The sequence below is a fragment of the Triturus cristatus genome, chromosome 6, assembly GCF_964204655.1.
Source record: "Triturus cristatus chromosome 6, aTriCri1.1, whole genome shotgun sequence".
NCBI lineage: Eukaryota > Metazoa > Chordata > Amphibia > Caudata > Salamandridae > Triturus > Triturus cristatus.
This window is the reverse complement of record NC_140589.1, coordinates 268567419-268590186: the sequence shown is the minus strand read 5'-3', so window position 1 is coordinate 268590186 and position 22768 is coordinate 268567419. Positions and strand designations below refer to the sequence as shown.

The 22768-nt window shown below is 40.7% G+C and overlaps 1 protein-coding gene across 1 annotated transcript in view; it reads right to left on the bottom strand.

Annotated features, from left to right (window-relative positions):
• Positions 1 to 22768, bottom strand: part of WDR35 (WD repeat domain 35) — a 515604-nt gene that overhangs the window by 325502 nt on the left and 167334 nt on the right. The window contains exons 13-14 of the mRNA XM_085610631.1: positions 11575 to 11719; positions 5640 to 5709 (exon numbers count right to left, since the gene is read on the bottom strand). Coding sequence (XP_085466757.1) covers positions 5640 to 5709; positions 11575 to 11719 — 215 coding nt within the window. The remainder of the gene's footprint in view (positions 1 to 5639; positions 5710 to 11574; positions 11720 to 22768) is intronic.

Here is a 22768-nt window from a genome sequence, read left to right as displayed (position 1 = left end):
TAGAATCGTAACAGAGTCCCAGTTATGCCTCCAGTGTAAGGTGGTTGCTAAGGTTGTGATCACTTCTTGTGTCCCAAAGAATGTTGTATTTGATCAGTAGTGCCACCAAAGCAGTAGAGACAAAAAGAAAATGATGGTGTGAACACCTCTCCCAATAAACGTAGGGGTAGTAACGCAATCACAGGGCTTCGTCTCACCCTCACACAGAGCAGACAGATTATAGTCATTCACCAGAGTATTAAACAGTTCGCCCTGAGCAGTATGTGCAAAATGAGTGCCTAAAGAGGAATGAAAGAGCCCATTGGTAGGCCTACAGTTATCGCAAAGATGCCCACCGAACCCACACAGATAAAAAAAGCCTGGCAGAATAAAAACATGTGTCAAACAGAGATCTGAGTGTAACAACATGATCAGCAGTGAGTTGGGAACTAGTGGTGTTGTAAAAATGTTTAACAAGCACCCTGTACAAACCAGAAAAAGACAGCCACATAGCTAACAAATTAGGGGAACTGACATCTAATTGTTCAAAAGACCACCCATGGCCATTTCTGACTGATTGGCATGCTGGTACAGAGAAGCTGCTGTAAGCATCAGAAAAAAAGCTGCAGTTGACTTTTCAGGTCTTCTGAAGACAAATGATTTTAAAACTCCTTAGGAAGGACAACCAGAAAGAGCCATCCCTAAGATCCACAATACCAGCAATGTTCCAGGAAAGGATGGCAAGTGTATGGGAGATGTTGGTGCGGCCCAGGTCTCTAGAGAAGATAATTCCTGAGACCCTGAGGTTATAGCCGGAGGAGAAAGTCAGTCAGTGGTATCTAGGGTGCTCAAAAGTTCGAAAGAGTTTGCCATGGGTATGTTAAACATGCCACCGTGGAGCTGACCTAGGCAGGCAGAAGAGGTATTGATACTACTAGATGCAACAACTGTACGATGGCCTTTGACATACGAATAAAGGTGATTGTAGAAGTAATTCAAAGATAGTGAGGGGTTGACTGTGTCAGGGCTACTTTGCAAGGTCCATGTCCTGAGAATGTTCCTTGCACTCGTCGCGAGTTATTAACTATACAATCGCTTAAGAGCGCGATCTCTGGACCACTACCCTCTCCTTAGGCAGGGAATGCTGGTCAGTCTAGTCCAAGCCAACAGAAGTGGGTCGCTGGCGTCCCGTGCAGTGGGTCAGCTTAAGAGCAGGGTCTATGGGCCCCCACCCTCTCCTTAGGCAGGGAATGCTGGTCAGTCTAGTCCAGGCCAGCAGCAGTGAATCTTTGGCATACTGGAGTCAAGAATCGTAGACTGGAGCAGCCAGCAAGTTTTACAGTGACTGGTGTGTCAAACAGTAGAGTAGGGTGCCGTAGACTGTCACAGAGTGGAGTACAGTGTTTTAGAGTGGAGTAGGGTGAAGTAGAGTGTCGTAGATTGGAGTATTTTCAAGTGGCGTTTTCATAGAGTACAGTGGAGGAGAATGTTGTAGAGTACAGTATCATGTGTCTTAGAGTGTAGTAGGATGTTGTAGAGTAGAGTTGCATACAATGGAGTAGAGTGTCGAACAGTGGAGCGGCATAGATCGGAACTGTGGTCCAGTGGCATAGTGTGGTATAAAGTGTAGTATAGTAGAGTATACTGTAATGGAGAGAGTGGAGTGAAGTGTCAGAGACTATAGTGGCGTGGAGTGCAATAGAGTGGTGTGGCATACATTCGACTCAAGTGTCACAACTGAAATACTGTGTTGTGCAGTGGTGTGTATTGGAAGGTGACGCAGACTACAGTAGAGTACAGCTGTAAACAGTCTAGTTCTGTTTTGTAGAGCGGAGAGATGTACAGTACAGTGTTACTGAGTGTGGTTGAGTGGATTGGCATACAGTGTTATAGAGTACAATGACAGAGTGGCGTGGAGTGCAGTACAGTGGAGTAGAGTGGAGTACTGTGTTATAGAGTAGAGTGGAGTAAAGTGGGGTGCAGTGCCATACAAAGAGTTGCATACAGTGTTGTATAGCGAACCAGAATATCATAGAGTGGAGTAGTGTTGTACAGTGGCCTACAGTATAGTATAGTTTTGTAAAGTGGAGTGTAGGGGTATAGACAGGAGTACATTTTCGGAGAGTGGCGTACATTGTAGTAGAGTGGAGTTGTATGGAGTACAGTAGTGTGTCAAACAGAGGGTCTGTGTGGAGTGGATTGTTGTACAGTAGCATAGACTGAGGCAAAGTCTCGCACAGTGGAGTAGAGTCGAGTGGAGTGGCATAACATAGTGTGGAGTAGAGTACAATAGAGTGTATCGGTCATAGAGTAGAGTGGCATGGAGTGGAGTGTACTGATGTAGCATAGGTAGGAAACTTTTAGAAATTGGAGTGAGGTCTCGTAAAGTAGCATTTAGTGCTGTGTCATATAGAAAAGTGTTGTATAGTGGAGTAAAGGGTTGTACAGTGGAGTTGACAGGCACAGAGTGGAGTACAAAGTTGGACAGTGGAGTGTATGAGGATAGAGGGGAGAAGAATGTTGAAGAGTGTGGTAGACTTTTATAGAGTGGAGTTATATCGAGTCAAAGAGAGTGTCATACAATGGAGTGGCATAGAGTGAAGTGGTGCACACTGTAGTGGTGTAGAGTGGATTACCGCAAGGTGTAGTAGCATACAGTGGAATAGCGTACAGTTGAATACTGTATAGTCAAGTGTAGAAGAATTGGAGTGGAATAGCGTAGAGTGGAGTGGTGTACAATGGAGTGACGTGGTCTGGAGTTTTGTACAGCGGATTAGAGTAGAAGTGGGTAGGGGTACATTGGAATGGCATAGCGTAGAGTTGTGGAAACTGATAAACTGGAGTCTCCTAGAGTAGAGTGGAGTGCTGTATCATATACTGTTGGAAACTGTTGTAGAGTGGAATCCAGTGTAGTACCATAGAGTGTATGGGAATAGAGTCTAGCACAAATTTGGCCAGTGGGGTGTACAGGGTTAGAGTGGACTAGAGTCTAGTAGAGTGACAGAGTGTAGCAGAGTTGAGTTACATAGAGTGGAGAAGAGTACACTGGAGTCGCGTAGAGTGACATTGTGTAGACTGGTGTTGTGTACTGTGCGGTGGGGTAGAGTGTAATAGCATGCAGTGGAGTGGGGTAGAGTGGAATACCATACAGAAGAGTGGCAAAGACTGAAGTTACATAGAGTGTAATTGCGTAGAGTGGAGTGGCATACAGAGGAATATGGTAGAGTGGAGAACAGTTCAGTGGCGTAGGTGTGGAATAGCATAGAGTGGAGTGGCATACCATGGAGAGATGTAGACTGAAGTGATACACAGTGGGGTAGAGTGTAAAAACATATAGTGATACAAGTGGAGTGGAGTCCAATGGACTAGAGTAGAATGGAGTGGAGTGCTGTACACTGGAGTGGCGTATAGTGGAGTGCCATTCAGCGGAACAGTTTGGAGTGGCGTAGAATGGAATAGCATGTAGTGGAGTAGCGTACAGTGAAGTGGTGTAGACTGGAGTGGGATAGAGTGTAATAGCATACAGTGGAGTGGTGAAGAGTGGAGTAGCATACACTGTAGTGGCATACAGCAAAATAGCATGCAGTGGAGAGTTGTACAGTGGAATGGCATAAACTGGAATAGCATAAAGTGGAGTGGGGTGCAGTGGAATGGCATAGAGTGGAATAGGATATACTGGAGTAGTGTATAGGCGAGTGGCCTACAATGAAGTGACGTACAATAAAGTGGCGTGGAGTGGAGTTGTGTACAGTTTAATACCTTAAAGTGGAGCTGTGGTCAGTGTAGTAGCGTAAAGTGGAGTGGTGTAGAGTGGAGTGTTGTTCAGTGGAGTGACAGAGTGTAATAGTGCATAATGGAGTAGTGCACAGGGGAGTGGTGTACAGTGGAGTGGTGAAGACAGGAGTGGCATACAGTGGAGTGGGGTAGAATGTAATAGCATACAGTGTAGTGGCGTACATTGGAATGGTGTCCAATGGAATAGCTTAGAATGGAGAGGCATAGAGTGGAGTGCCATACATTGAAGTGGCGTAGAGTAGCGTACAGTGGAGTGGCATACTGTGGAATCGCCTGGAGTTGAGTGGCGTACAGGTCAATGGCACAGAGTAGAATAGCACATAGTGAAGTAGCACAGAGTAAAGTGGCTTAGAGTGGAATATTGTACAGTGGAGTGGCATAGACAGGAATAGCATATAGTGGAGTGGGGTACAGTGACATGGCATATGGATGTATGTGAAATTTAGCAACAATGCAGATTATGGTGTGCAGAGTAACCCAAAACAGCGAATTGCACTGCTTTGCGTATCTCATTATTTACCAATCAACACAGGACCAAGCATGGTGGCCTTGCGTTGCTTTGTAAATCTACACTTAAGGATTACGTTGCCCATGCGATACCATGCATGACGCAAGGGTACTGCAATCCAATAATACAGCTAGTCCTTAGTTGCCTTAGTTATATTTTGGGCCGTAGTATACCACAATACCTTTGCAGTATACCGTGGCGCATGGCAATGACAAGCCAGTATAATATTGAATAAAGGCTGTTTTTAGAGAATGAAAACGCAGCCATATTGTTTTTACTACAGTATGGCTGTGTTCAGTGTTAGGGCATTAGATATAGGTAAGTAGTAGGTCCCTAACTATTACTACTTTATTTAGTAGGGAGATGTATTTATATTTTTTTAACATATTTTTAAATACGTTTACAGCCATCCACCACAGTAGTTTCAAAAAGGTTTGTGAAATTCTTCGAAAGTATCGCGGTGACAGATATCATCAAGTTTAAATGCTTCATAACTTAAAAAATACTTACCCTACTTAACTGCAGTACCCAAAAAGCATCTGTGCACCATAATGTATAATCCTGCCAAATTTAATGTGAATCTGTTTAGTTGTTTTACCGCTACGTCAAATACAATAGTCTATGGAAAATGCATTGATGGGGGGGAAAAAAAAAAACTTAATACCCCCCCCCCCCAAATTTACATCATCTCAAAATGTAGAAACTGCCAGAAGTTTGGAAAGATTTGTGGTGATTCATCAAACGGGTGGAAAGTTATAAGGGAGCTAAAAGCCGAGGAATTCCTATCTCTGGGAATAATATCTATAACTACAGAGTAGAATTAACATTTGATTTATTTCTTTTTATCTATTTTATTTTTTATGTGTTTCTTTATTGGTTTACATAATTATGTGACCACAATCGTGTTTTCAACTGCCTTCAACTCAAATTAACCAATGGTTATCCTGTGGGCTAGTTGAAAATGTGAAAGGCTCAGCCAATATAACCATTGGCTGAAGTGGGCTAATTCGCAGCCCCTCTATGTATGTCCCCTTTAGTTGTGTATATATGTACCATTATTATGTGTTATTTTACTTTATATTACAAAAGGCTTTAAGAAAGCTGAAGTTGTTTATACGTCAGACCTTAAAAGAAAATTAAATAGAATATTTTCTAAAGACCTGTGAAATCTGTTTACTATTTTTTGCAAACGCTGACAAAGTCTGGTGCCCTAAAACAATTTAGCATAGAATCTTTCATTTAACCTCACATATGAAGCCAGACTAGAAATTATAGTTTCTAAATTCAATATATTCACAATTTGCACACATCCTGCTACAACCACCAACTGGCAGCTTCATCTACCATTGCTACCCACAGCTGAAGCTTTGGTGAAATCCAAATGTCCATCTGCAGTTCCAGTTGGAGTGTCATCAATATGGTATATTCTGCAAAATAAAAAAATAACAGGTATTGTAAAGACTACATATACTTAACATCTGAAATATTGCACTACAGCCAAGTCAAACTGAAATACTGTACAACTGACAAGATAAACTGATATAGTAAGCACCGACATTGTGAACAAAAGTGGTACAAATGTATCAGTGAATTGATTGTTTTATAGCACAAGGGCACTAGATGAACTACTCATCGCTAGTCTTAGAACCAGGGGCTAACAAAAAAGACTTGTCTGTAGTTTCTTCATGAAGACCATCAGAAATGGAGAGAGACATATGAGAGCAGGACAGATAACTGGGGCCCGACATGAAAAGGAGCGTCATCCATGTGTACTGTGATTAACCTGCGCACTTCAAGGACATCTTTTCAAGGATAGGCTAGGGCTAGCTGATGTATACACATAAAAGACAAGCATGAAACCTTAAAGTGAACAGGATCTTCTACAGCGATCAGAGTGTGCAACAGACCCATGGTCTTTGCCCAACACGGATATCATAAGCTTAGCAAAGCTGAAGGGCTTTATGGAAATGTGATTTTTGGTTACAAGTTATTCAAATATTGAGCAGCATGCTCCCTTTCTTTGTGTCTGTTAAGATGGCACTAAAGTGTAAAATAACACAAAGAAGCTCATCAATGATGGTTAGACCGGTCAGCCTTTGGGTGGTCTTCCCCTAAACATTTTGCCTACTTACCTTCAATTATGCCTGGACTTTTTATTCTAATGACCCTAGGACTCTGCACTTTACCTCTGCTAGCCAGTGCTCAAGTGTTTGTGCTCACTCCCCTAAACATGGTTTGATTGGCATATACATAATTGGCATGTTTAATTTACTTGCAGTCCCTTGTACAGTGGTATACCAAATACCCAGTGACTACAAATTAAATGCTACCAGTGGGCCTGCAGCATCTATTGTGCCACCCATTTAAGTAGCACCCTAAAACGTATGCCAGGCCTGCCATTGCAGCCTGAACGCAGTGTCACACTGCCATGTCTACTTAGCATTTAAACCCCCTGCCAAGCCTTAAACTCTCCTTCAATTGCATGTAAGTAACCCCTAAGGTAGGTCCTAGGTAGCCCATAGGGCAGGGTGCTGTGTAATTAAAAGGTAGGGCATGCACTTTTAAGTTTTACATGCCCTGGTAGTGAAAAACTCCAAAATTATTTTTTCACAACTGTGAGGCCTACCCCTCCCATAGGATAACATTGAGGATTCCTTATTTCAATTAATAAGCTGTAATTCCTAATTGAGAGGAGGTAGATATATCATGTTTGGTATCCATGGAACTGTAATGATATCCCCTCTTTAATGGTAAAGTCGAGTTTTTCATTACAATTCTGAAAATGCCACTTTTAGAAAGTTGGCATTTTTCTGCCTTTAGCTCTTTGTGCCTGCAGCCTGTCTTGGGTCACATGACTGGGTATTGCCGATAGTTAAACTTTGTGAATTCCTCCCAGACTGTCACACAATAGTGAGATTAGGGGTGCCTCAATGGGCCATCAATTGGCAGGATGGCGGGGGGCGGAGATGAGCACAGCCCCACTTGCACCTAAATAGGATGTTACCGGTTTCCTCACAATAGGTCTAACAACCCTGTATTGTTACTGCAGACAGCTTGGCGCTGCTTGCCTATCTGCCCAAGGTGCATTTCCAGTCGGATTGTCTTTGTGGCTTCTCCCACTATGTTCTTTTCCGCAGCAGCAAGTCCTTTTCAGCAGTCCTTCGCGAAAGAGGTATCCAACCTCATGGAACTGTCTTCAGCTACAGCCCTCTGCTCTGTCCCGCTGGAGATTTTCGACTTCCATTCTGACGACAAAGTCTGAAGGTAACAATCTTCACTGTGGCTTTGCTCCACGGCCATCGGACAATGGCTCGCCTACCTTGGAAAATCCTGCAGCCTTGCCCCGCTGAACTTCTACCTTCTCAGACATTTTTCTTCAAGAATTTTTCTAGGTTCGAAGGCAAGTGATGACAATCCACTTCTTGTATCTGAACTGTTCTCCATTGTGGTCAGCCAAAGCTTTCGACCCGGTCTTGCGTGACCAGATGTCCGCTGTTGGCGCTTTGATCTTTTATGCGCTATTTTGAACCTTAAAATTTATAACTCTGCCGCTAATATTGGATTTTTGTTGTTTTACTGTCAAATAATTTATTAAAGTTTCCTCTGTTTTTCTAAACTGTTTGGGGTTTTTCTTGTGTTGTGTTTTCACTTTATTACTGTTTGTGTGCTGCATAAATACTTTACGCATTGCCTCTTAAATTAAGCCGGACTGCTTTGTTTGTGACTAGCTATCCAGGATTCAGCACAGGTTAATTTAGAGACCTTTTGTGGTTCACCATTAAAGGGATTGTGGCTGTTGCTTGACCAGGGCTCACACCCCAGTTAAACAACAACCCAATTTCTCACAATAATAATTCTCTTCCTCCATGTCTGAGTGTGCAGCTAAACAGCTAAAATCATGTTCTTCTAGGTAGCTGCAACTCATACTTATACAATGTTATTTTAAAGGTGGATAGAATTTTAAGTGTAACATGATAGGTCTAGCGATGGTGTACAGACGTTGTACATATATAATATAATATGTCCCACTGCACAACTCCACAACTTAATTGTGTTGCTTGAATATTTTTTTAGGCAGTACGGAGAAGCTTTGGGGCTGGGAACAAAGGCCTACTCTGTCTTACTGATAAAGCACAAAATTCCTGTTCTCAGAAATATATTACCAGAACAAATACATTGGGCCTCATTATGATGTTGATCGGCTTGCAACCGACTGCCCATCGGTTGCGGTCCAACTGACATCTGCCTCTGCGGTCCGACTGTTGCATTACAATGCAGCTGTCGGAGACAGCAGGTGGAGGGACCGACCGCTGCTGTTCCGATGGGCTCAAGGAGCCCGTCGGTCCAGCGGTCACAATGCATTCCCTACAAAAAGGGGCGGTGCCTGCTCAAGCAACACCATAGGGATTACAATGTTCCTTTCTTGCTGCCTTTTCAATGGCGGTCCGACCGCCATAGAAAGGCAGACGGAAATGGACTTTGGGGTCAACTAGCAGGGCTCTCGCCTCTCCGCGGCAGGCACCACCACCGTCTGGTGCCCCCCCAAATCTCCATGCACTGTGTTGAAGGCACCGCATGGTGCCTGCCACATGGTGCAGGGATGTTTAAAAAGTGCATGTTTACTACTGCTGCTTGTGCTGCAGACCACAGCACAAGCTGCAATAGTAAACATACACTTTATGTAATTCGGAATGCGGAAGCTCCGACTCCTTGTCCGGTGGTCCTGTTTCCGACACGATGCCAGTCAGATGTTTGTCAGACCGGCATCGTAATAGAGCCCATGGTTTTCAGCCCTCTTCCAGAAACTCTAATACATTGGCAAATTTTTTGTGTAATGGCCACGCCAATACCCAGAAGACTTATATCCACCCTTACATATGTTACAGAGTACTGGCAAAGCCAGTGAAATAACTCCATCTACCTGAATTGAATTTAGATGCAACCTAGGCAAGATTGATCAAACTCCATGTATCAAAAACAAGTACACCTTCAAAGTATTACGGTCATATAATTATGCTACTGTTATAGCCTACCAAAACCAAACTACCTGTTCTATTACTAAGACTGTATCAACAAAATGTTTGTGTCCAGCGACCTAACGCATTGCTATGTCTCTTTCATAAAATGTAATTAATAAATCTTGGAAATAAAAAAAACTATTAAGGGAACTATTCACTTGTTGAAAGAAACGTGGGTGATTTTATTTGAACTACTGGTGATTCCAAAGCCATTCTGTGTCTATATAATGACATTTGAGAAGCAGATGACAGACTTGATGATTGCTATGATATTCCAAATCAAGTTCACGAGGCACAATGGAAATGTGCGTGAAGGAAAGGTTTTCAAGCCTTGAATGGGAGCTTTGCGGCTTCGGATTTTGCTTCTCTTTATTTATTACTTAAAACACAACAGCCAATCAACATTAAACAGAACATATAACTACATTTCCCATGAGTCTATTGGCCATCGCCCACCTTGCTCCACCAATCATGATCCATCTGACCATATAATAGTGGTCTAGATTAATCAAGGTATAGACTCTTATAATACACTGTTAACTATGCAATATGGATGCAAAATGGTCTACACCTTTAATCAGAGAGGCATGAATACCATCTGGTTGTAAATAATTGTACTGTATCTATTTATTCTTTCCCTGACTTATGTATAAGCACTTTTTCTAGAACTTGCTATTCACTTTTTGGAGTGACCAATGTATATAAAAAGTATATTATGTGTATATGTTCAAATGTCATTACATTTTTTAATTTATTTCAAATGGACTTGGTGTTTCTGTGTTGTGATTTTTGGTACACTCATTTTCTTGTTGAGTAATGTGTTATCCCTCCGACTTCTGAACTGAGGGTGTCTAACTAACTTATTGAAGTCTAGATTGGCTAGTAGTGTTGCCATATCTGTATAACCTCAATTGGAACCAATTTTCATTTGTATCAAACTGTACCCAGGTCCTACGGTAAACTTTGTTTCCCCATTGTTGTGTTAAGGGAGAAATTACCACAGGCATAGAGATGGAAATGTCTACACAAAAAATAACTGATTTGAAATTGTATTAAAACTAGAATTTTCTTACACGTAAGACTTGGGTTCACATCACATTTCAACTAAAGTGTTTTTTAAATATCGAATTACAGTGGACTTAGACTCGTACATTGATATGCAACATGTGGGAAATTTGCGTAATTTGCTTTTGCATAAAATTATGCCAAATTAGGAGAAATTGAAAACCGGCATTTAGTGCTATACGTAAGTGCAAAGACACATGTGCTGCAAACAACCCCAGCACGTGTTCTGATCATTTGCGTTATTCTCATGCTCCTGCGCCAAACATTTGCTGCAAGTGGCGTGATTTTGTAAATTTCAGCGTAATGTGAAATCCATTAGATCATGTCACGATAACATAACTCTCACCCGGGCCTAGTTACTTCACACCACTTCCTAAAGGTCAATAATGAGCAACAAACTTTGCAGAGAGAGCTGTAGGCCTGGTGTTTGGTGAACCACAAGAACATTATGCAGTTTTACCTTTTTCTTTTTAGATTTATGTAAATAAGGAGATAAGGACATACATTTTCTGATGTTTAAATTCAAAGATAAATTCTCACCTAACGTTTATCATGCATTAATATTATTAAACCTGATGTATTGAATTAACTGAAAGTATTTTAATTAAATTTTAATTAAAGTGGTACATGAATTTAAAATTTCAAAAATGGGTGTTAAATATTTTAGAAGTAAATAAATGTTTCATTTTTAGATATTTTTAACATTAAATCGAATTTATTTATATATTAAACGGTTTTAAAAAATGTAATTCAACATTTTTTCCCACGTCTCCAATACTTGCTCTGGGGTGGTTTATAGTATCAGAGGTTGGCCATATGTGGTGCTGAACTTACTCCAGCTCAGAGCTAGAAAAAATTACTATTGCTTTGGGTCCCTTTTTGATTTAGCTGTAGTAACGCCGGAAATGCAGTTTCTGACTAGAAATGATCTTACTATTATGTGGGTGCGTGCATGTCCCTCCCTAAAACCATACCCCTCTGTAAAACCCTCCCATTTAGTAGTAACTATGCCCCTGACCCTTTTTTACAGCCACTCCCCTGGTCCATACCACATTTACAAGTGTGAAGATCTCCCCATAGACAGATACTACAGGTGGAGATTTACCTTTGTAGGTTTGTGAATAGCATTTTGTTGTACTTTAGTAGCACTGCCATAACAGTCCTAAATGCAGTTTGTGAATAGGCCCTATAATGTTCTTCACAACATACCGTTCTCGTCCTTCTTTTCGTATCCGAGTCACCTGATTGATTTCCAATGCAGTTAGCCTCTTTGCCACCCGATACTGCCAGATGTAAAATGCTTCTTTCGATGCAGCAATTACATGGGATTTTGTCATGGTCACAAACAAAGGCACTGTTAAGAATATCAAAATAGCCCATTGGTACAAATCACTAAATGAGATCACTAAAACACATTCTGAGGTTATGGAAACCATGATATGTTTTTAAAATAGATTGTTAAAGAAAAATGGATTCACAATATTTCCTAAAAACAACTCAATCAAGATTTCGTAAAACGTTTATATCGATTGCATTGTCAGTTTGGCTTTGGGATATCAAGATTAAAAAACAACTGAAATTCAATATGAAATACTATAGCAAAATCAAAGAAAAGTATAGAAAGGCTGGGGACAGTAGATTTATTACAAATACAATAGCTGTTCCCCAACTGATGTCATCTTCAGGTGATGAACTGACTACTTCTAAGTATGGTGTTTGATTGCTCGGCTGATACCATACATGTGCTGTGGCTGTAGTCTATTAATTGCTGTGTTAAATCGAATTATGTTTTTTCTTTCTTCATTCTAATGTTTCCTCCTCCCTTAATATTTTCTCAGATTTTGGTATCAAGAGATAAGTAAGACAGAATAGGGTTGGAACTAGCAGATTCCGGAATTTCTCTTATTCCAATTTTGCCTGGATTTTTTTTTAATGCTGTGACTATGGGAGATATCCATGTAAACTGATTGTTAATCAAGAGTGGAGTCTGCCTTGATTCTATAATTTCATATAAGTTTTTCTTCGGTAGACCTAGCAATCACATCCTGCTGATTCTGTTATGCCAATAGCTAAATAGAATATTATGTATAGTGGCTGGTCTACATTGACACTTATCATTTCTCTTATTTCAATGTTTTCCACAAGCAAAAACTGCCTTTCCTGAAAAAATGTTTTTCCGCGAAGGATGTCTTTTAATTTCATGAACTTTATGAGCTGCTTTCCTTTCCCTAAAGATCAGCTTCCCATCTGAACAGTTTTGGAGATGAGTAGCAGGAGAAAATGTATCTTATTGCCTACTATGTGTTGCCATGTCAGTCGTTTAGCAAAGAGCTGCTATTTCAGCTTTCTTTGTGTCTTCATTTATGAATATAATACAGCTTTCTATGTTGATTATCGCAACCCAGAGTTAGCTAAACTTCCCTGGTGTATCCTGACTTTTACACTTTTTTATCAATTATCTCCAAATTATAATTTCTGAGGTTAATCACATTGGAAAAATGACCTTTATGGTGATTACCGTACTCTTAATTCATGCTCTCCCGCCTTCATAACTGGTTGGGAAATGCCTGCACCACAGACGGGACCAGCTAAAGTTTCTCCTACTTTTCTGACATGGAAGAATGGGCTGGACTTCTGTATGGGGCTGGAACAACCTATCTTTGTCGCTAGGAGATGCCCATGCAAACACTACAAGATTTGGGAACGGTGGGCGGACTACCGGGGACTGTTGTAAGACGCGCCATCAGCAACAGAGGTCCAGCCTTTGGGATAACTCATATGTACATCTTCGGACTGTGGGGGTGCAATGCGGGGGGGGCCCGAAGGAGTACACTCTTCCTGCTATATTTACAAGTTGAGGACAGGACTGTGCGGATCTTGTGCGATCAGGGGGGAGGGGTGGGAAGGAGTTGGGGTATTCTTTTCATTGTTGCTTATATATGCTTGGATTCCCTTGGAAAAATTCAGTCATTATATTTGTATGGTTTGATTGTGCAGCTGCCTCTGGGGTGCAGAGCTCTGCAATACATGTGCAACTTGACAAATAATATTTGTTTTAAAAAAAAAAAAAGGAGAGGAGAGGCAGTCTCAAAGCAGAGAATTGCTAGATGGGTTATATTTTATATTACTTCAGCACATGAACTCATGAAAGGCCATAAAGAGAAGAGTTAAGGCACATTCAACAAGAGCAATGGCAGCAACCACTGCATTTTATGCTGGAGTGTCATTGGAAGTTATATGTAAAGCTGTAACATAAAGACGACACATGCTTTTGTAAAGCATTATTGTGTTGACATGCATGCGAGAGAGGATGATGCAGTGAGGCAGGCGATTATTTGCTTAATGTAAGCCTCCTTCCCGCTTTCCGCTAATTATATAAGTTGGTACTTGCTTTGTTATTCAGTATTCAAGCATGTTAATCTATGAAAGATCCAATGCTGGTGAAGAAAATAAGTTACTTGCCTGTAATTCTGGTTCACCAGCATTGGTATCGTTCATAGATTCACAAGCAGCCCACCCACTTCCCTGATAATGAGGCTTCCAACATTATTATGATAACTTTTTTGTGGTTTAGAAAATCTTGAGAGTTGGAGGCTTCAGTCAGGAGATCAGCTGGGTGAGGTGGTTTCTTATTGGAGGAAGTTGGGATCATATAATGATGTAGATAGGCGAGAAAGGAGATCATTGTTTTTAATGCATGCTAATGTGTGTGTTTATGTTTAATAGTTTGCATATATGATTGTTGTTTGTAAAATTAACAGGGGTTCCCAGTCTGGCGACTGGGGAATGATTCAATCATGTGATTCTATGAAAGATATCAATGCAGGAGAACTGGAGTTACAGGTAAGTAACTTTTCTTATTTCCATTCTGTATAAAGACTGACGTCTTCATCCAGTTCTGAAACTCTGTCAATTGATTAATATCTCAAAATGAGGAATTAAAACTGCTAATATTGCAGCAGTTTCTCCAGTCCACTCAAAAGGATTGACTAGTGCCTCTTAATCTCCAGGATCTATATTTCCATATCCCACATGAAGATTCTGATAGAAAGTAGCTGATGTTTACTATGGGAGCTTTAACTTTCAGTTAAAGGTTCTTCGCTGCAGGTTGTCATCAACAACAAGAGTTTTATGAAAATGTGAAGGCAGTGGTGGTTTCTTACTTCCATAATCCGGGCCACTTTCTTGCTCCATATTTAAATAAATGGTTTGGTGACAAGGCACTCTACAGGGACCCTTTTCGTGGTTTTTCCTCACCAGAGCACATGTAGTCAGATAAGTTGGATGTAAGTGAGATAGTAACTATTTTTTTTGAATCAGACAATCTCATTGGTCTTGTGTCTTCAAGACCTTATCGCATTATACTAATATGTTTGTATGTCTGCAGAGGTGACCGCTTCAGTGGTGCCTGAGAAGATAGTGATATCAACCTTGCCAAAGTCTGAAGGATGTCATAGTGATTCAACCCCCAGCTGCTATAATCTTTGCACTGGTAGATGAATGAGGAAAATACAACAGTGTGTCTTTCACAGGCTCCTTTGCAAGGTTGTAGGTACTCGCTTATATACCTTGACAGTCAACTATAATTGGATGGTGCAGGGATGACCTCCAGTTCCTAGAGTTGAGAGCTATCAAACTAGCTTTAAAGGCCTTACTCCCTCAAGTAGAGCATTTTCAAGGGCAGCTTTTGATGGGCAGTATGTGTACAGTGTTCTGTCTGACTAAATAAGGAGGTGTGGGCTCCGTCCATTTGTGCTTGGAAGCCTTGCATATATTAGACAAGATAATAGTCAGGAAAATTGAGTTATCTCTGCAGAGAGGGAGAATATGCAGGTGTACCTCGCAAGCAGAAAGCCCTCCAGCAGCCACGAGTTGGAGCTTAACCGGTATTTGGTGAATGAACTCTTTAGAGGGTAGGATACTCTTTCCATAGAACTGTTTGATTGGATAGAGAACAGGGAATGCAATCTGTTTTACTGTCTGGAGATTCTCAAGGAAACTTTTTTTTGGAGATGCACTGCTGCTCCCATGGATGTGCCCACTGCAATATGACTTGCCTTGTTTTCCACTAACAGACATTGTTCACATTATTCACAGTTACAAGGCTTAAATTTTACTGACCGCACCAGATTGGACCCAAAGGCAAGGGTATCCAAACCTGCAACATTTCAGTTGGGTACACTCTTAACAATTTCCTCAGAGAGAAGATCTTCTGTCCCAAAGTCCTAGTCCTAGCCCTGTCCTAGTTGTTACACCCCAATCTGGGGAAACTATGCTTGAGAGCTTGGAATGTTGGACCTTTTTATTATGATGATAGAGAGGTGATGAAAGTTAAGTTGGCTGCTTGATTGACACGCCCACTAATTTGTTTTATTCTAGTAGAAAGAAATATTTATACATTGGAACCATGCTAATATTTTTGACCTATGAAGACTGTATATATTTTTCAGTTTGGGATTTCATCGGCACAAAAAGGTCCTAACATTTGGAAAGTTAAAGTTTCTTTGGAAATATTTGGCTGCATATTTTTGAAAGAACGGGTTTCTCTGTGTAAGTTTCCTATGGGTGCAAAATGTTTTAGAGGGATTACAAAATAAATTTCCTTCTACATCTTCTTTTTTGCTCCTTTGTAGAACTAAATCTTAGTAATCACTTTTCAGATGGGCCCTCACTTTGAATTCTTAATTTTAGTTTGGAAGATCGTCATTCGATCATCAGTCATATCATCTGCTATAGATATAGTATGTTGCAGGCTGTAGCTTTTTAGGTAAAACTTTCCTTTCTTCCTAAAGTTGCACTACACTGTCAGGTCGCTCATACATTTGTCTTCCTTTCCTCTGCATCATCCTTCAAAGCAGTAGATACTGCATAGACTGGACCCACGAAGTGCAGCCATTCATTGTATTTGCAGAATTAACTCTTTCAAAATTGATTAAGGCAGCAAATTAGGAAAAGATGGTGTAGTCAGATTATTTATAGTTGCGTGTATTTGACAGTGAAACACTGCAACTAACTAGCAGGTAAATCTCCTCCAGGATGCTTCTGGTTCCTCAGTATTAGAGGGGTGAAACTACTTCACCTCTGTTTAGAAGTGTTCTGGATCAAACAATGTGTGAGCTGCCACTTGGTGCTCTGTACACTCTCTACTTGGGCATTATAGCTTGACATGGACACTAGAGATTTGTCTAACTTTAAAAGAGCTTGTCTCTAATATTTGTTGGTGTGATTTCTTGCATATCCTCAACCCAGCATGGCTTGCTACCTTTAAAGTCTGCTGCTCATTGATTATTTTGTGGTTGTGCCGCCTTGTGTTCACCTCAATCTTTTTTAGACAGGGATATGTCCATTACTGCGCAATCAATATCATGCTCCAAGTTCCATTCAGATTCAGCAGTTTTAAAAGCTTTGGATACAAAGTATTATAAATCCAATGTTGATGCTTTACTGTTAATGTCAAAACCGCAGGCTCAGTCTGCAGATGCTATAAGCTGAGGTCCCTCTCCTCCTCTCTCCTCAGTCTTACACAAAGAGGATAAAACCTGACATAACAAAGAGAAAAACATTACCAACAAGCTTATTTCTCCAGATTTAAATTAACTATACAAAAGCCATGTCCCAGTATAACCTTCTGAAATGGTTCAACATTAAACAATTAGCAGAATATCTTCCATTGAGGCTGCTTCCATTTGAAGCTAGTGAACAGAACAGTCAGAGCTATGAATTACTACGTCTGTATGACATAGAACATAGCCTCCCCCTGGGGACATTCAGGACTAGTTTAAATTTTCTCCTTCGATGGTAATACTGCATATGCTTCCTCCACTGACAGATTATTTTGTAAATGTAAGACTTGGATTGTAACAACAAAATCTGAGTTCCTGTCAAGAAACAGGTATTTATATTCCTTCGCAGGAGTTCAAAATCTTTAAGTCCATCCAAGCTTCAAATTAGAAGCATTTTGAGTACATCTTCTGGAAAACACAGATTTCTCCCCAGTTATGAGTCTGTTGTTTATTCTGCAACTAACACGTTTGCTTTGGAATTTAGTTCCTTCTCGATGATCATGGAGCCTGGTTGGAGGCCTAACTTCCTCCTTTCAAGCTCAGTGGTCATCTCATGACCACTGAGTACTCAAAATAATATTAAAGTATAACTCTTTGAACCTCCCCCTCTGAAATCTCAGAAATATAGAAGAATGTGAATCTTCTGCTAGGAGCTGGTGGGCCCAATTCACAGAAATAATTTAAGACAAAATCCTAAACTTACTACCATTTTGGTATTCACAGAAGGCACTTACTCATTTTGGTACTCACAGAAGGCACTTACTCATAAATGAGTAAGTGCCTTTTCTGAATACCAAAATGGTAGTAAGTTTAGTATTTTGTCTTAAGTTAGTTCTGTGAATCGGGCCCACTGACTTTATTCAAGATTAGTACCAGATTGTGAGTTGTTTTCACCAGATACCTCTTTGCACCCCAAAGAAATGGGGGCATCATATCTGTCCACAATCTATGCAAAGTGAATCCCTTTTATTTCGCTGACACGTGTCACATAGCAACTATTTCTGAGATTTCAGAGGGGGAGGTTCAAAGAGTTATACTTTAATATTATTTTGAGTACTCAGTGGTCATGAGATGACCACTGAGCTTGAAAGGAGGAAGTTAGGCCTCCAACCAGGCTCCATGATCATCGAGAAGGAACTAAATTCCAAAGCAAACGTGTTAGTTGCAGAATAAACAACAGACTCATAACTGGGGAGAAATCTGTGTTTTCCAGAAGATGTACTCAAAATGCTTCTAATTTGAAGCTTGGGTGGACTTAAAGATTTTGAACTCCTGCGAAGGAATATAAATACCTGTTTCTTGACAGGAACTCAGATTTTGTTGTTACAATCCAAGTCTTACATTTACAAAATAATCTGTCAGTGGAGGAAGCATATGCAGTATTACCATCGAAGGGGAAAATATAAACTAGTCCTGAATGTCCCCAGGGGGAGGCTATGTTCTATGTCATACAGACGTAGTAATTCATAGCTCTGACTGTTCTGTTCACTAGCTTCAAATGGAAGCAGCCTCAATGGAAGATATTCTGCTAATTGTTTAATGTTGAACCATTTCAGAAGATTATACTGGGACATGGCTTTTGTATAGTTAATTTAAATCTGGAGAAATAAGCTTGTTGGTAATGTTTTTCTCTTTGTTATGTCAGGTTTTATCCTCTTTGTGTAAGACTGAGGAGAGAGGAGGAGAGGGACCTCAGCTTATAGCATCTGCAGACTGAGCCTGCGGTTTTGACATTAACAGTAAAGCATCAACATTGGATTTATAATACTTTGTATCCAAAGCTTTTAAAACTGCTGAATCTGAATGGAACTTGGAGCATGATATTGATTGCGCAGTAATGGACATATCCCTGTCTAAAAAAGATTGAGGTGAACACAAGGCGGCACAACCACAAAATAATCAACGAGCAGCAGACTTTAAAGGTAGCAAGCCATGCTGGGTTGAGGATATGCAAGAAATCACACCAACAAATATTAGAGACAAGCTCTTTTAAAGTTAGACAAATCTCTAATGTCCATGTCAAGCTATAATGCCCAAGTAGAGAGTGTACAGAGCACCAAGTGGCAGCTCACACGTTGTTTGATCCAGAACACTTCTAAACAGAGGTGAAGTAGTTTCACCCCTCTAATACTGAGGAACCAGAAGCATCCTGGAGGAGATTTACCTGCTAGTTAGTTGCAGTGTTTCACTGTCAAATACACGCAACTATAAATAATCTGACTACACCATCTTTTCCTAATTTGCTGCCTTAATCAATTTTGAAAGAGTTAATTCTGCAAATACAATGAATGGCTGCACTTCGTGGGTCCAGTCTATGCAGTATCTACTGCTTTGAAGGATGATGCAGAAGAAAGGAAGACAAATGTATGAGCGACCTGACAGTGTAGTGCAACTTTAGGAAGAAAGGAAAGTTTTACCTAAAAAGCTACAGCCTGCAACATACTATATCTATAGCAGATGATATGACTGATGATCGAATGACGATCTTCCAAACTAAAATTAAGAATTCAAAGTGAGGGCCCATCTGAAAAGTGATTACTAAGATTTAGTTCTACAAAGGAGCAAAAAAGAAGATGTAGAAGGAAATTTATTTTGTAATCCCTCTAAAACATTTCGCACCCATAGGAAACTTACACAGAGAAACCCGTTCTTTCAAAAATATGCAGCCAAATATTTCCAAAGAAACTTTAACTTTCCAAATGTTAGGACCTTTTTGTGCCGATGAAATCCCAAACTGAAAAATATATACAGTCTTCATAGGTCAAAAATATTAGCATGGTTCCAATGTATAAATATTTCTTTCTACTAGAATAAAACAAATTAGTGGGCGTGTCAATCAAGCAGCCAACTTAACTTTCATCACCTCTCTATCATCATAATAAAAAGGTCCAACATTCCAAGCTCTCAAGCATAGTTTCCCCAGATTGAGGTGTAACAACTAGGACAGGGCTAGGACTAGGACTTTGGGACAGAAGATCTTCTCTCTGAGGAAATTGTTAAGAGAGTACCCAACTGAAATGTTGCAGGTTTGGATACCCTTGCCTTTGGGCCCAATCTGGTGCGGTCAGTAAAATTTAAGCCTTGTAACTGTGAATAATGTGAACAATGTCTGTTAGTGGAAAACAAGGCAAGTCATATTGCAGTGGGCACATCCATGGGAGCAGCAGTGCATCTCCAAAAAAAAGTTTCCTTGAGAATCTCCAGACAGTAAAACAGATTGCATTCCCTGTTCTCTATCCAATCAAACAGTTCTATGGAAAGAGTATCCTACCCTCTAAAGAGTTCATTCACCAAATACCGGTTAAGCTCCAACTCGTGGCTGCTGGAGGGCTTTCTGCTTGCGAGGTACACCTGCATATTCTCCCTCTCTGCAGAGATAACTCAATTTTCCTGACTAATATCTTGTCTAATATATGCAAGGCTTCCAAGCACAAATGGACGGAGCCCACACCTCCTTATTTAGTCAGACAGAACACTGTACACATACTGCCCATCAAAAGCTGCCCTTGAAAATGCTCTACTTGAGGGAGTAAGGCCTTTAAAGCTAGTTTGATAGCTCTCAACTCTAGGAACTGGAGGTCATCCCTGCACCATCCAATTATAGTTGACTGTCAAGGTATATAAGCGAGTACCTACAACCTTGCAAAGGAGCCTGTGAAAGACACACTGTTGTATTTTCCTCATTCATCTACCAGTGCAAAGATTATAGCAGCTGGGGGTTGAATCACTATGACATCCTTCAGACTTTGGCAAGGTTGATATCACTATCTTCTCAGGCACCACTGAAGCGGTCACCTCTGCAGACATACAAACATATTAGTATAATGCGATAAGGTCTTGAAGACACAAGACCAATGAGATTGTCTGATTCAAAAAAAATAGTTACTATCTCACTTACATCCAACTTATCTGACTACATGTGCTCTGGTGAGGAAAAACCACGAAAAGGGTCCCTGTAGAGTGCCTTGTCACCAAACCATTTATTTAAATATGGAGCAAGAAAGTGGCCCGGATTATGGAAGTAAGAAACCACCACTGCCTTCACATTTTCATAAAACTCTTGTTGTTGATGACAACCTGCAGCGAAGAACCTTTAACTGAAAGTTAAAGCTCCCATAGTAAACATCAGCTACTTTCTATCAGAATCTTCATGTGGGATATGGAAATATAGATCCTGGAGATTAAGAGGCACTAGTCAATCCTTTTGAGTGGACTGGAGAAACTGCTGCAATATTAGCAGTTTTAATTCCTCATTTTGAGATATTAATCAATTGACAGAGTTTCAGAACTGGATGAAGACGTCAGTCTTTATACAGAATGGAAATAAGAAAAGTTACTTACCTGTAACTCCAGTTCTCCTGCATTGATATCTTTCATAGAATCACATGATTGAATCATTCCCCAGTCGCCAGACTGGGAACCCCTGTTAATTTTACAAACAACAATCATATATGCAAACTATTAAACATAAACACACACATTAGCATGCATTAAAAACAATGATCTCCTTTCTCGCCTATCTACATCATTATATGATCCCAACTTCCTCCAATAAGAAACCACCTCACCCAGCTGATCTCCTGACTGAAGCCTCCAACTCTCAAGATTTTCTAAACCACAAAAAAGTTATCATAATAATGTTGGAAGCCTCATTATCAGGGAAGTGGGTGGGCTGCTTGTGAATCTATGAACGATACCAATGCTGGTGAACCAGAATTACAGGCAAGTAACTTATTTTCTTCACCAGCATTGGATCTTTCATAGATTAACATGCTTGAATACTGAATAACAAAGCAAGTACCAACTTATATAATTAGCGGAAAGCGGGAAGGAGGCTTACATTAAGCAAATAATCGCCTGCCTCACTGCATCATCCTCTCTCGCATGCATGTCAACACAATAATGCTTTACAAAAGCATGTGTCGTCTTTATGTTACAGCTTTACATATAACTTCCAATGACACTCCAGCATAAAATGCAGTGGTTGCTGCCATTGCTCTTGTTGAATGTGCCTTAACTCTTCTCTTTATGGCCTTTCATGAGTTCATGTGCTGAAGTAATATAAAATATAACCCATCTAGCAATTCTCTGCTTTGAGACTGCCTCTCCTCTCCTTTTTTTTTTTTAAAACAAATATTATTTGTCAAGTTGCACATGTATTGCAGAGCTCTGCACCCCAGAGGCAGCTGCACAATCAAACCATACAAATATAATGACTGAATTTTTCCAAGGGAATCCAAGCATATATAAGCAACAATGAAAAGAATACCCCAACTCCTTCCCACCCCTCCCCCCTGATCGCACAAGATCCGCACAGTCCTGTCCTCAACTTGTAAATATAGCAGGAAGAGTGTACTCCTTCGGGCCCCCCCCGCATTGCACCCCCACAGTCCGAAGATGTACATATGAGTTATCCCAAAGGCTGGACCTCTGTTGCTGATGGCGCGTCTTACAACAGTCCCCGGTAGTCCGCCCACCGTTCCCAAATCTTGTAGTGTTTGCATGGGCATCTCCTAGCGACAAAGATAGGTTGTTCCAGCCCCATACAGAAGTCCAGCCCATTCTTCCATGTGGCCACCGATGGGGCCCTTGGCGCCTTCCATGCCTTGGCGATGTCCCTTTTCGCCAGAGTAAAACCTAATTGCATGAGGTGTCGCTTGTAAATATTGCCTCCTATTCGCTCCATAACATGGAGCAAGGCCAGCTGCGGTATACGGGGGAGCTCCCACCCCAGGACCTCCGAGAGACAGGCAAACACCCCTCTCCAAAAGCGGTCAAGGGAGAGACAACGCCAGACTGTGTGAATGAATGTATCCTCTTCTCGACTGCAGCGAAGACAC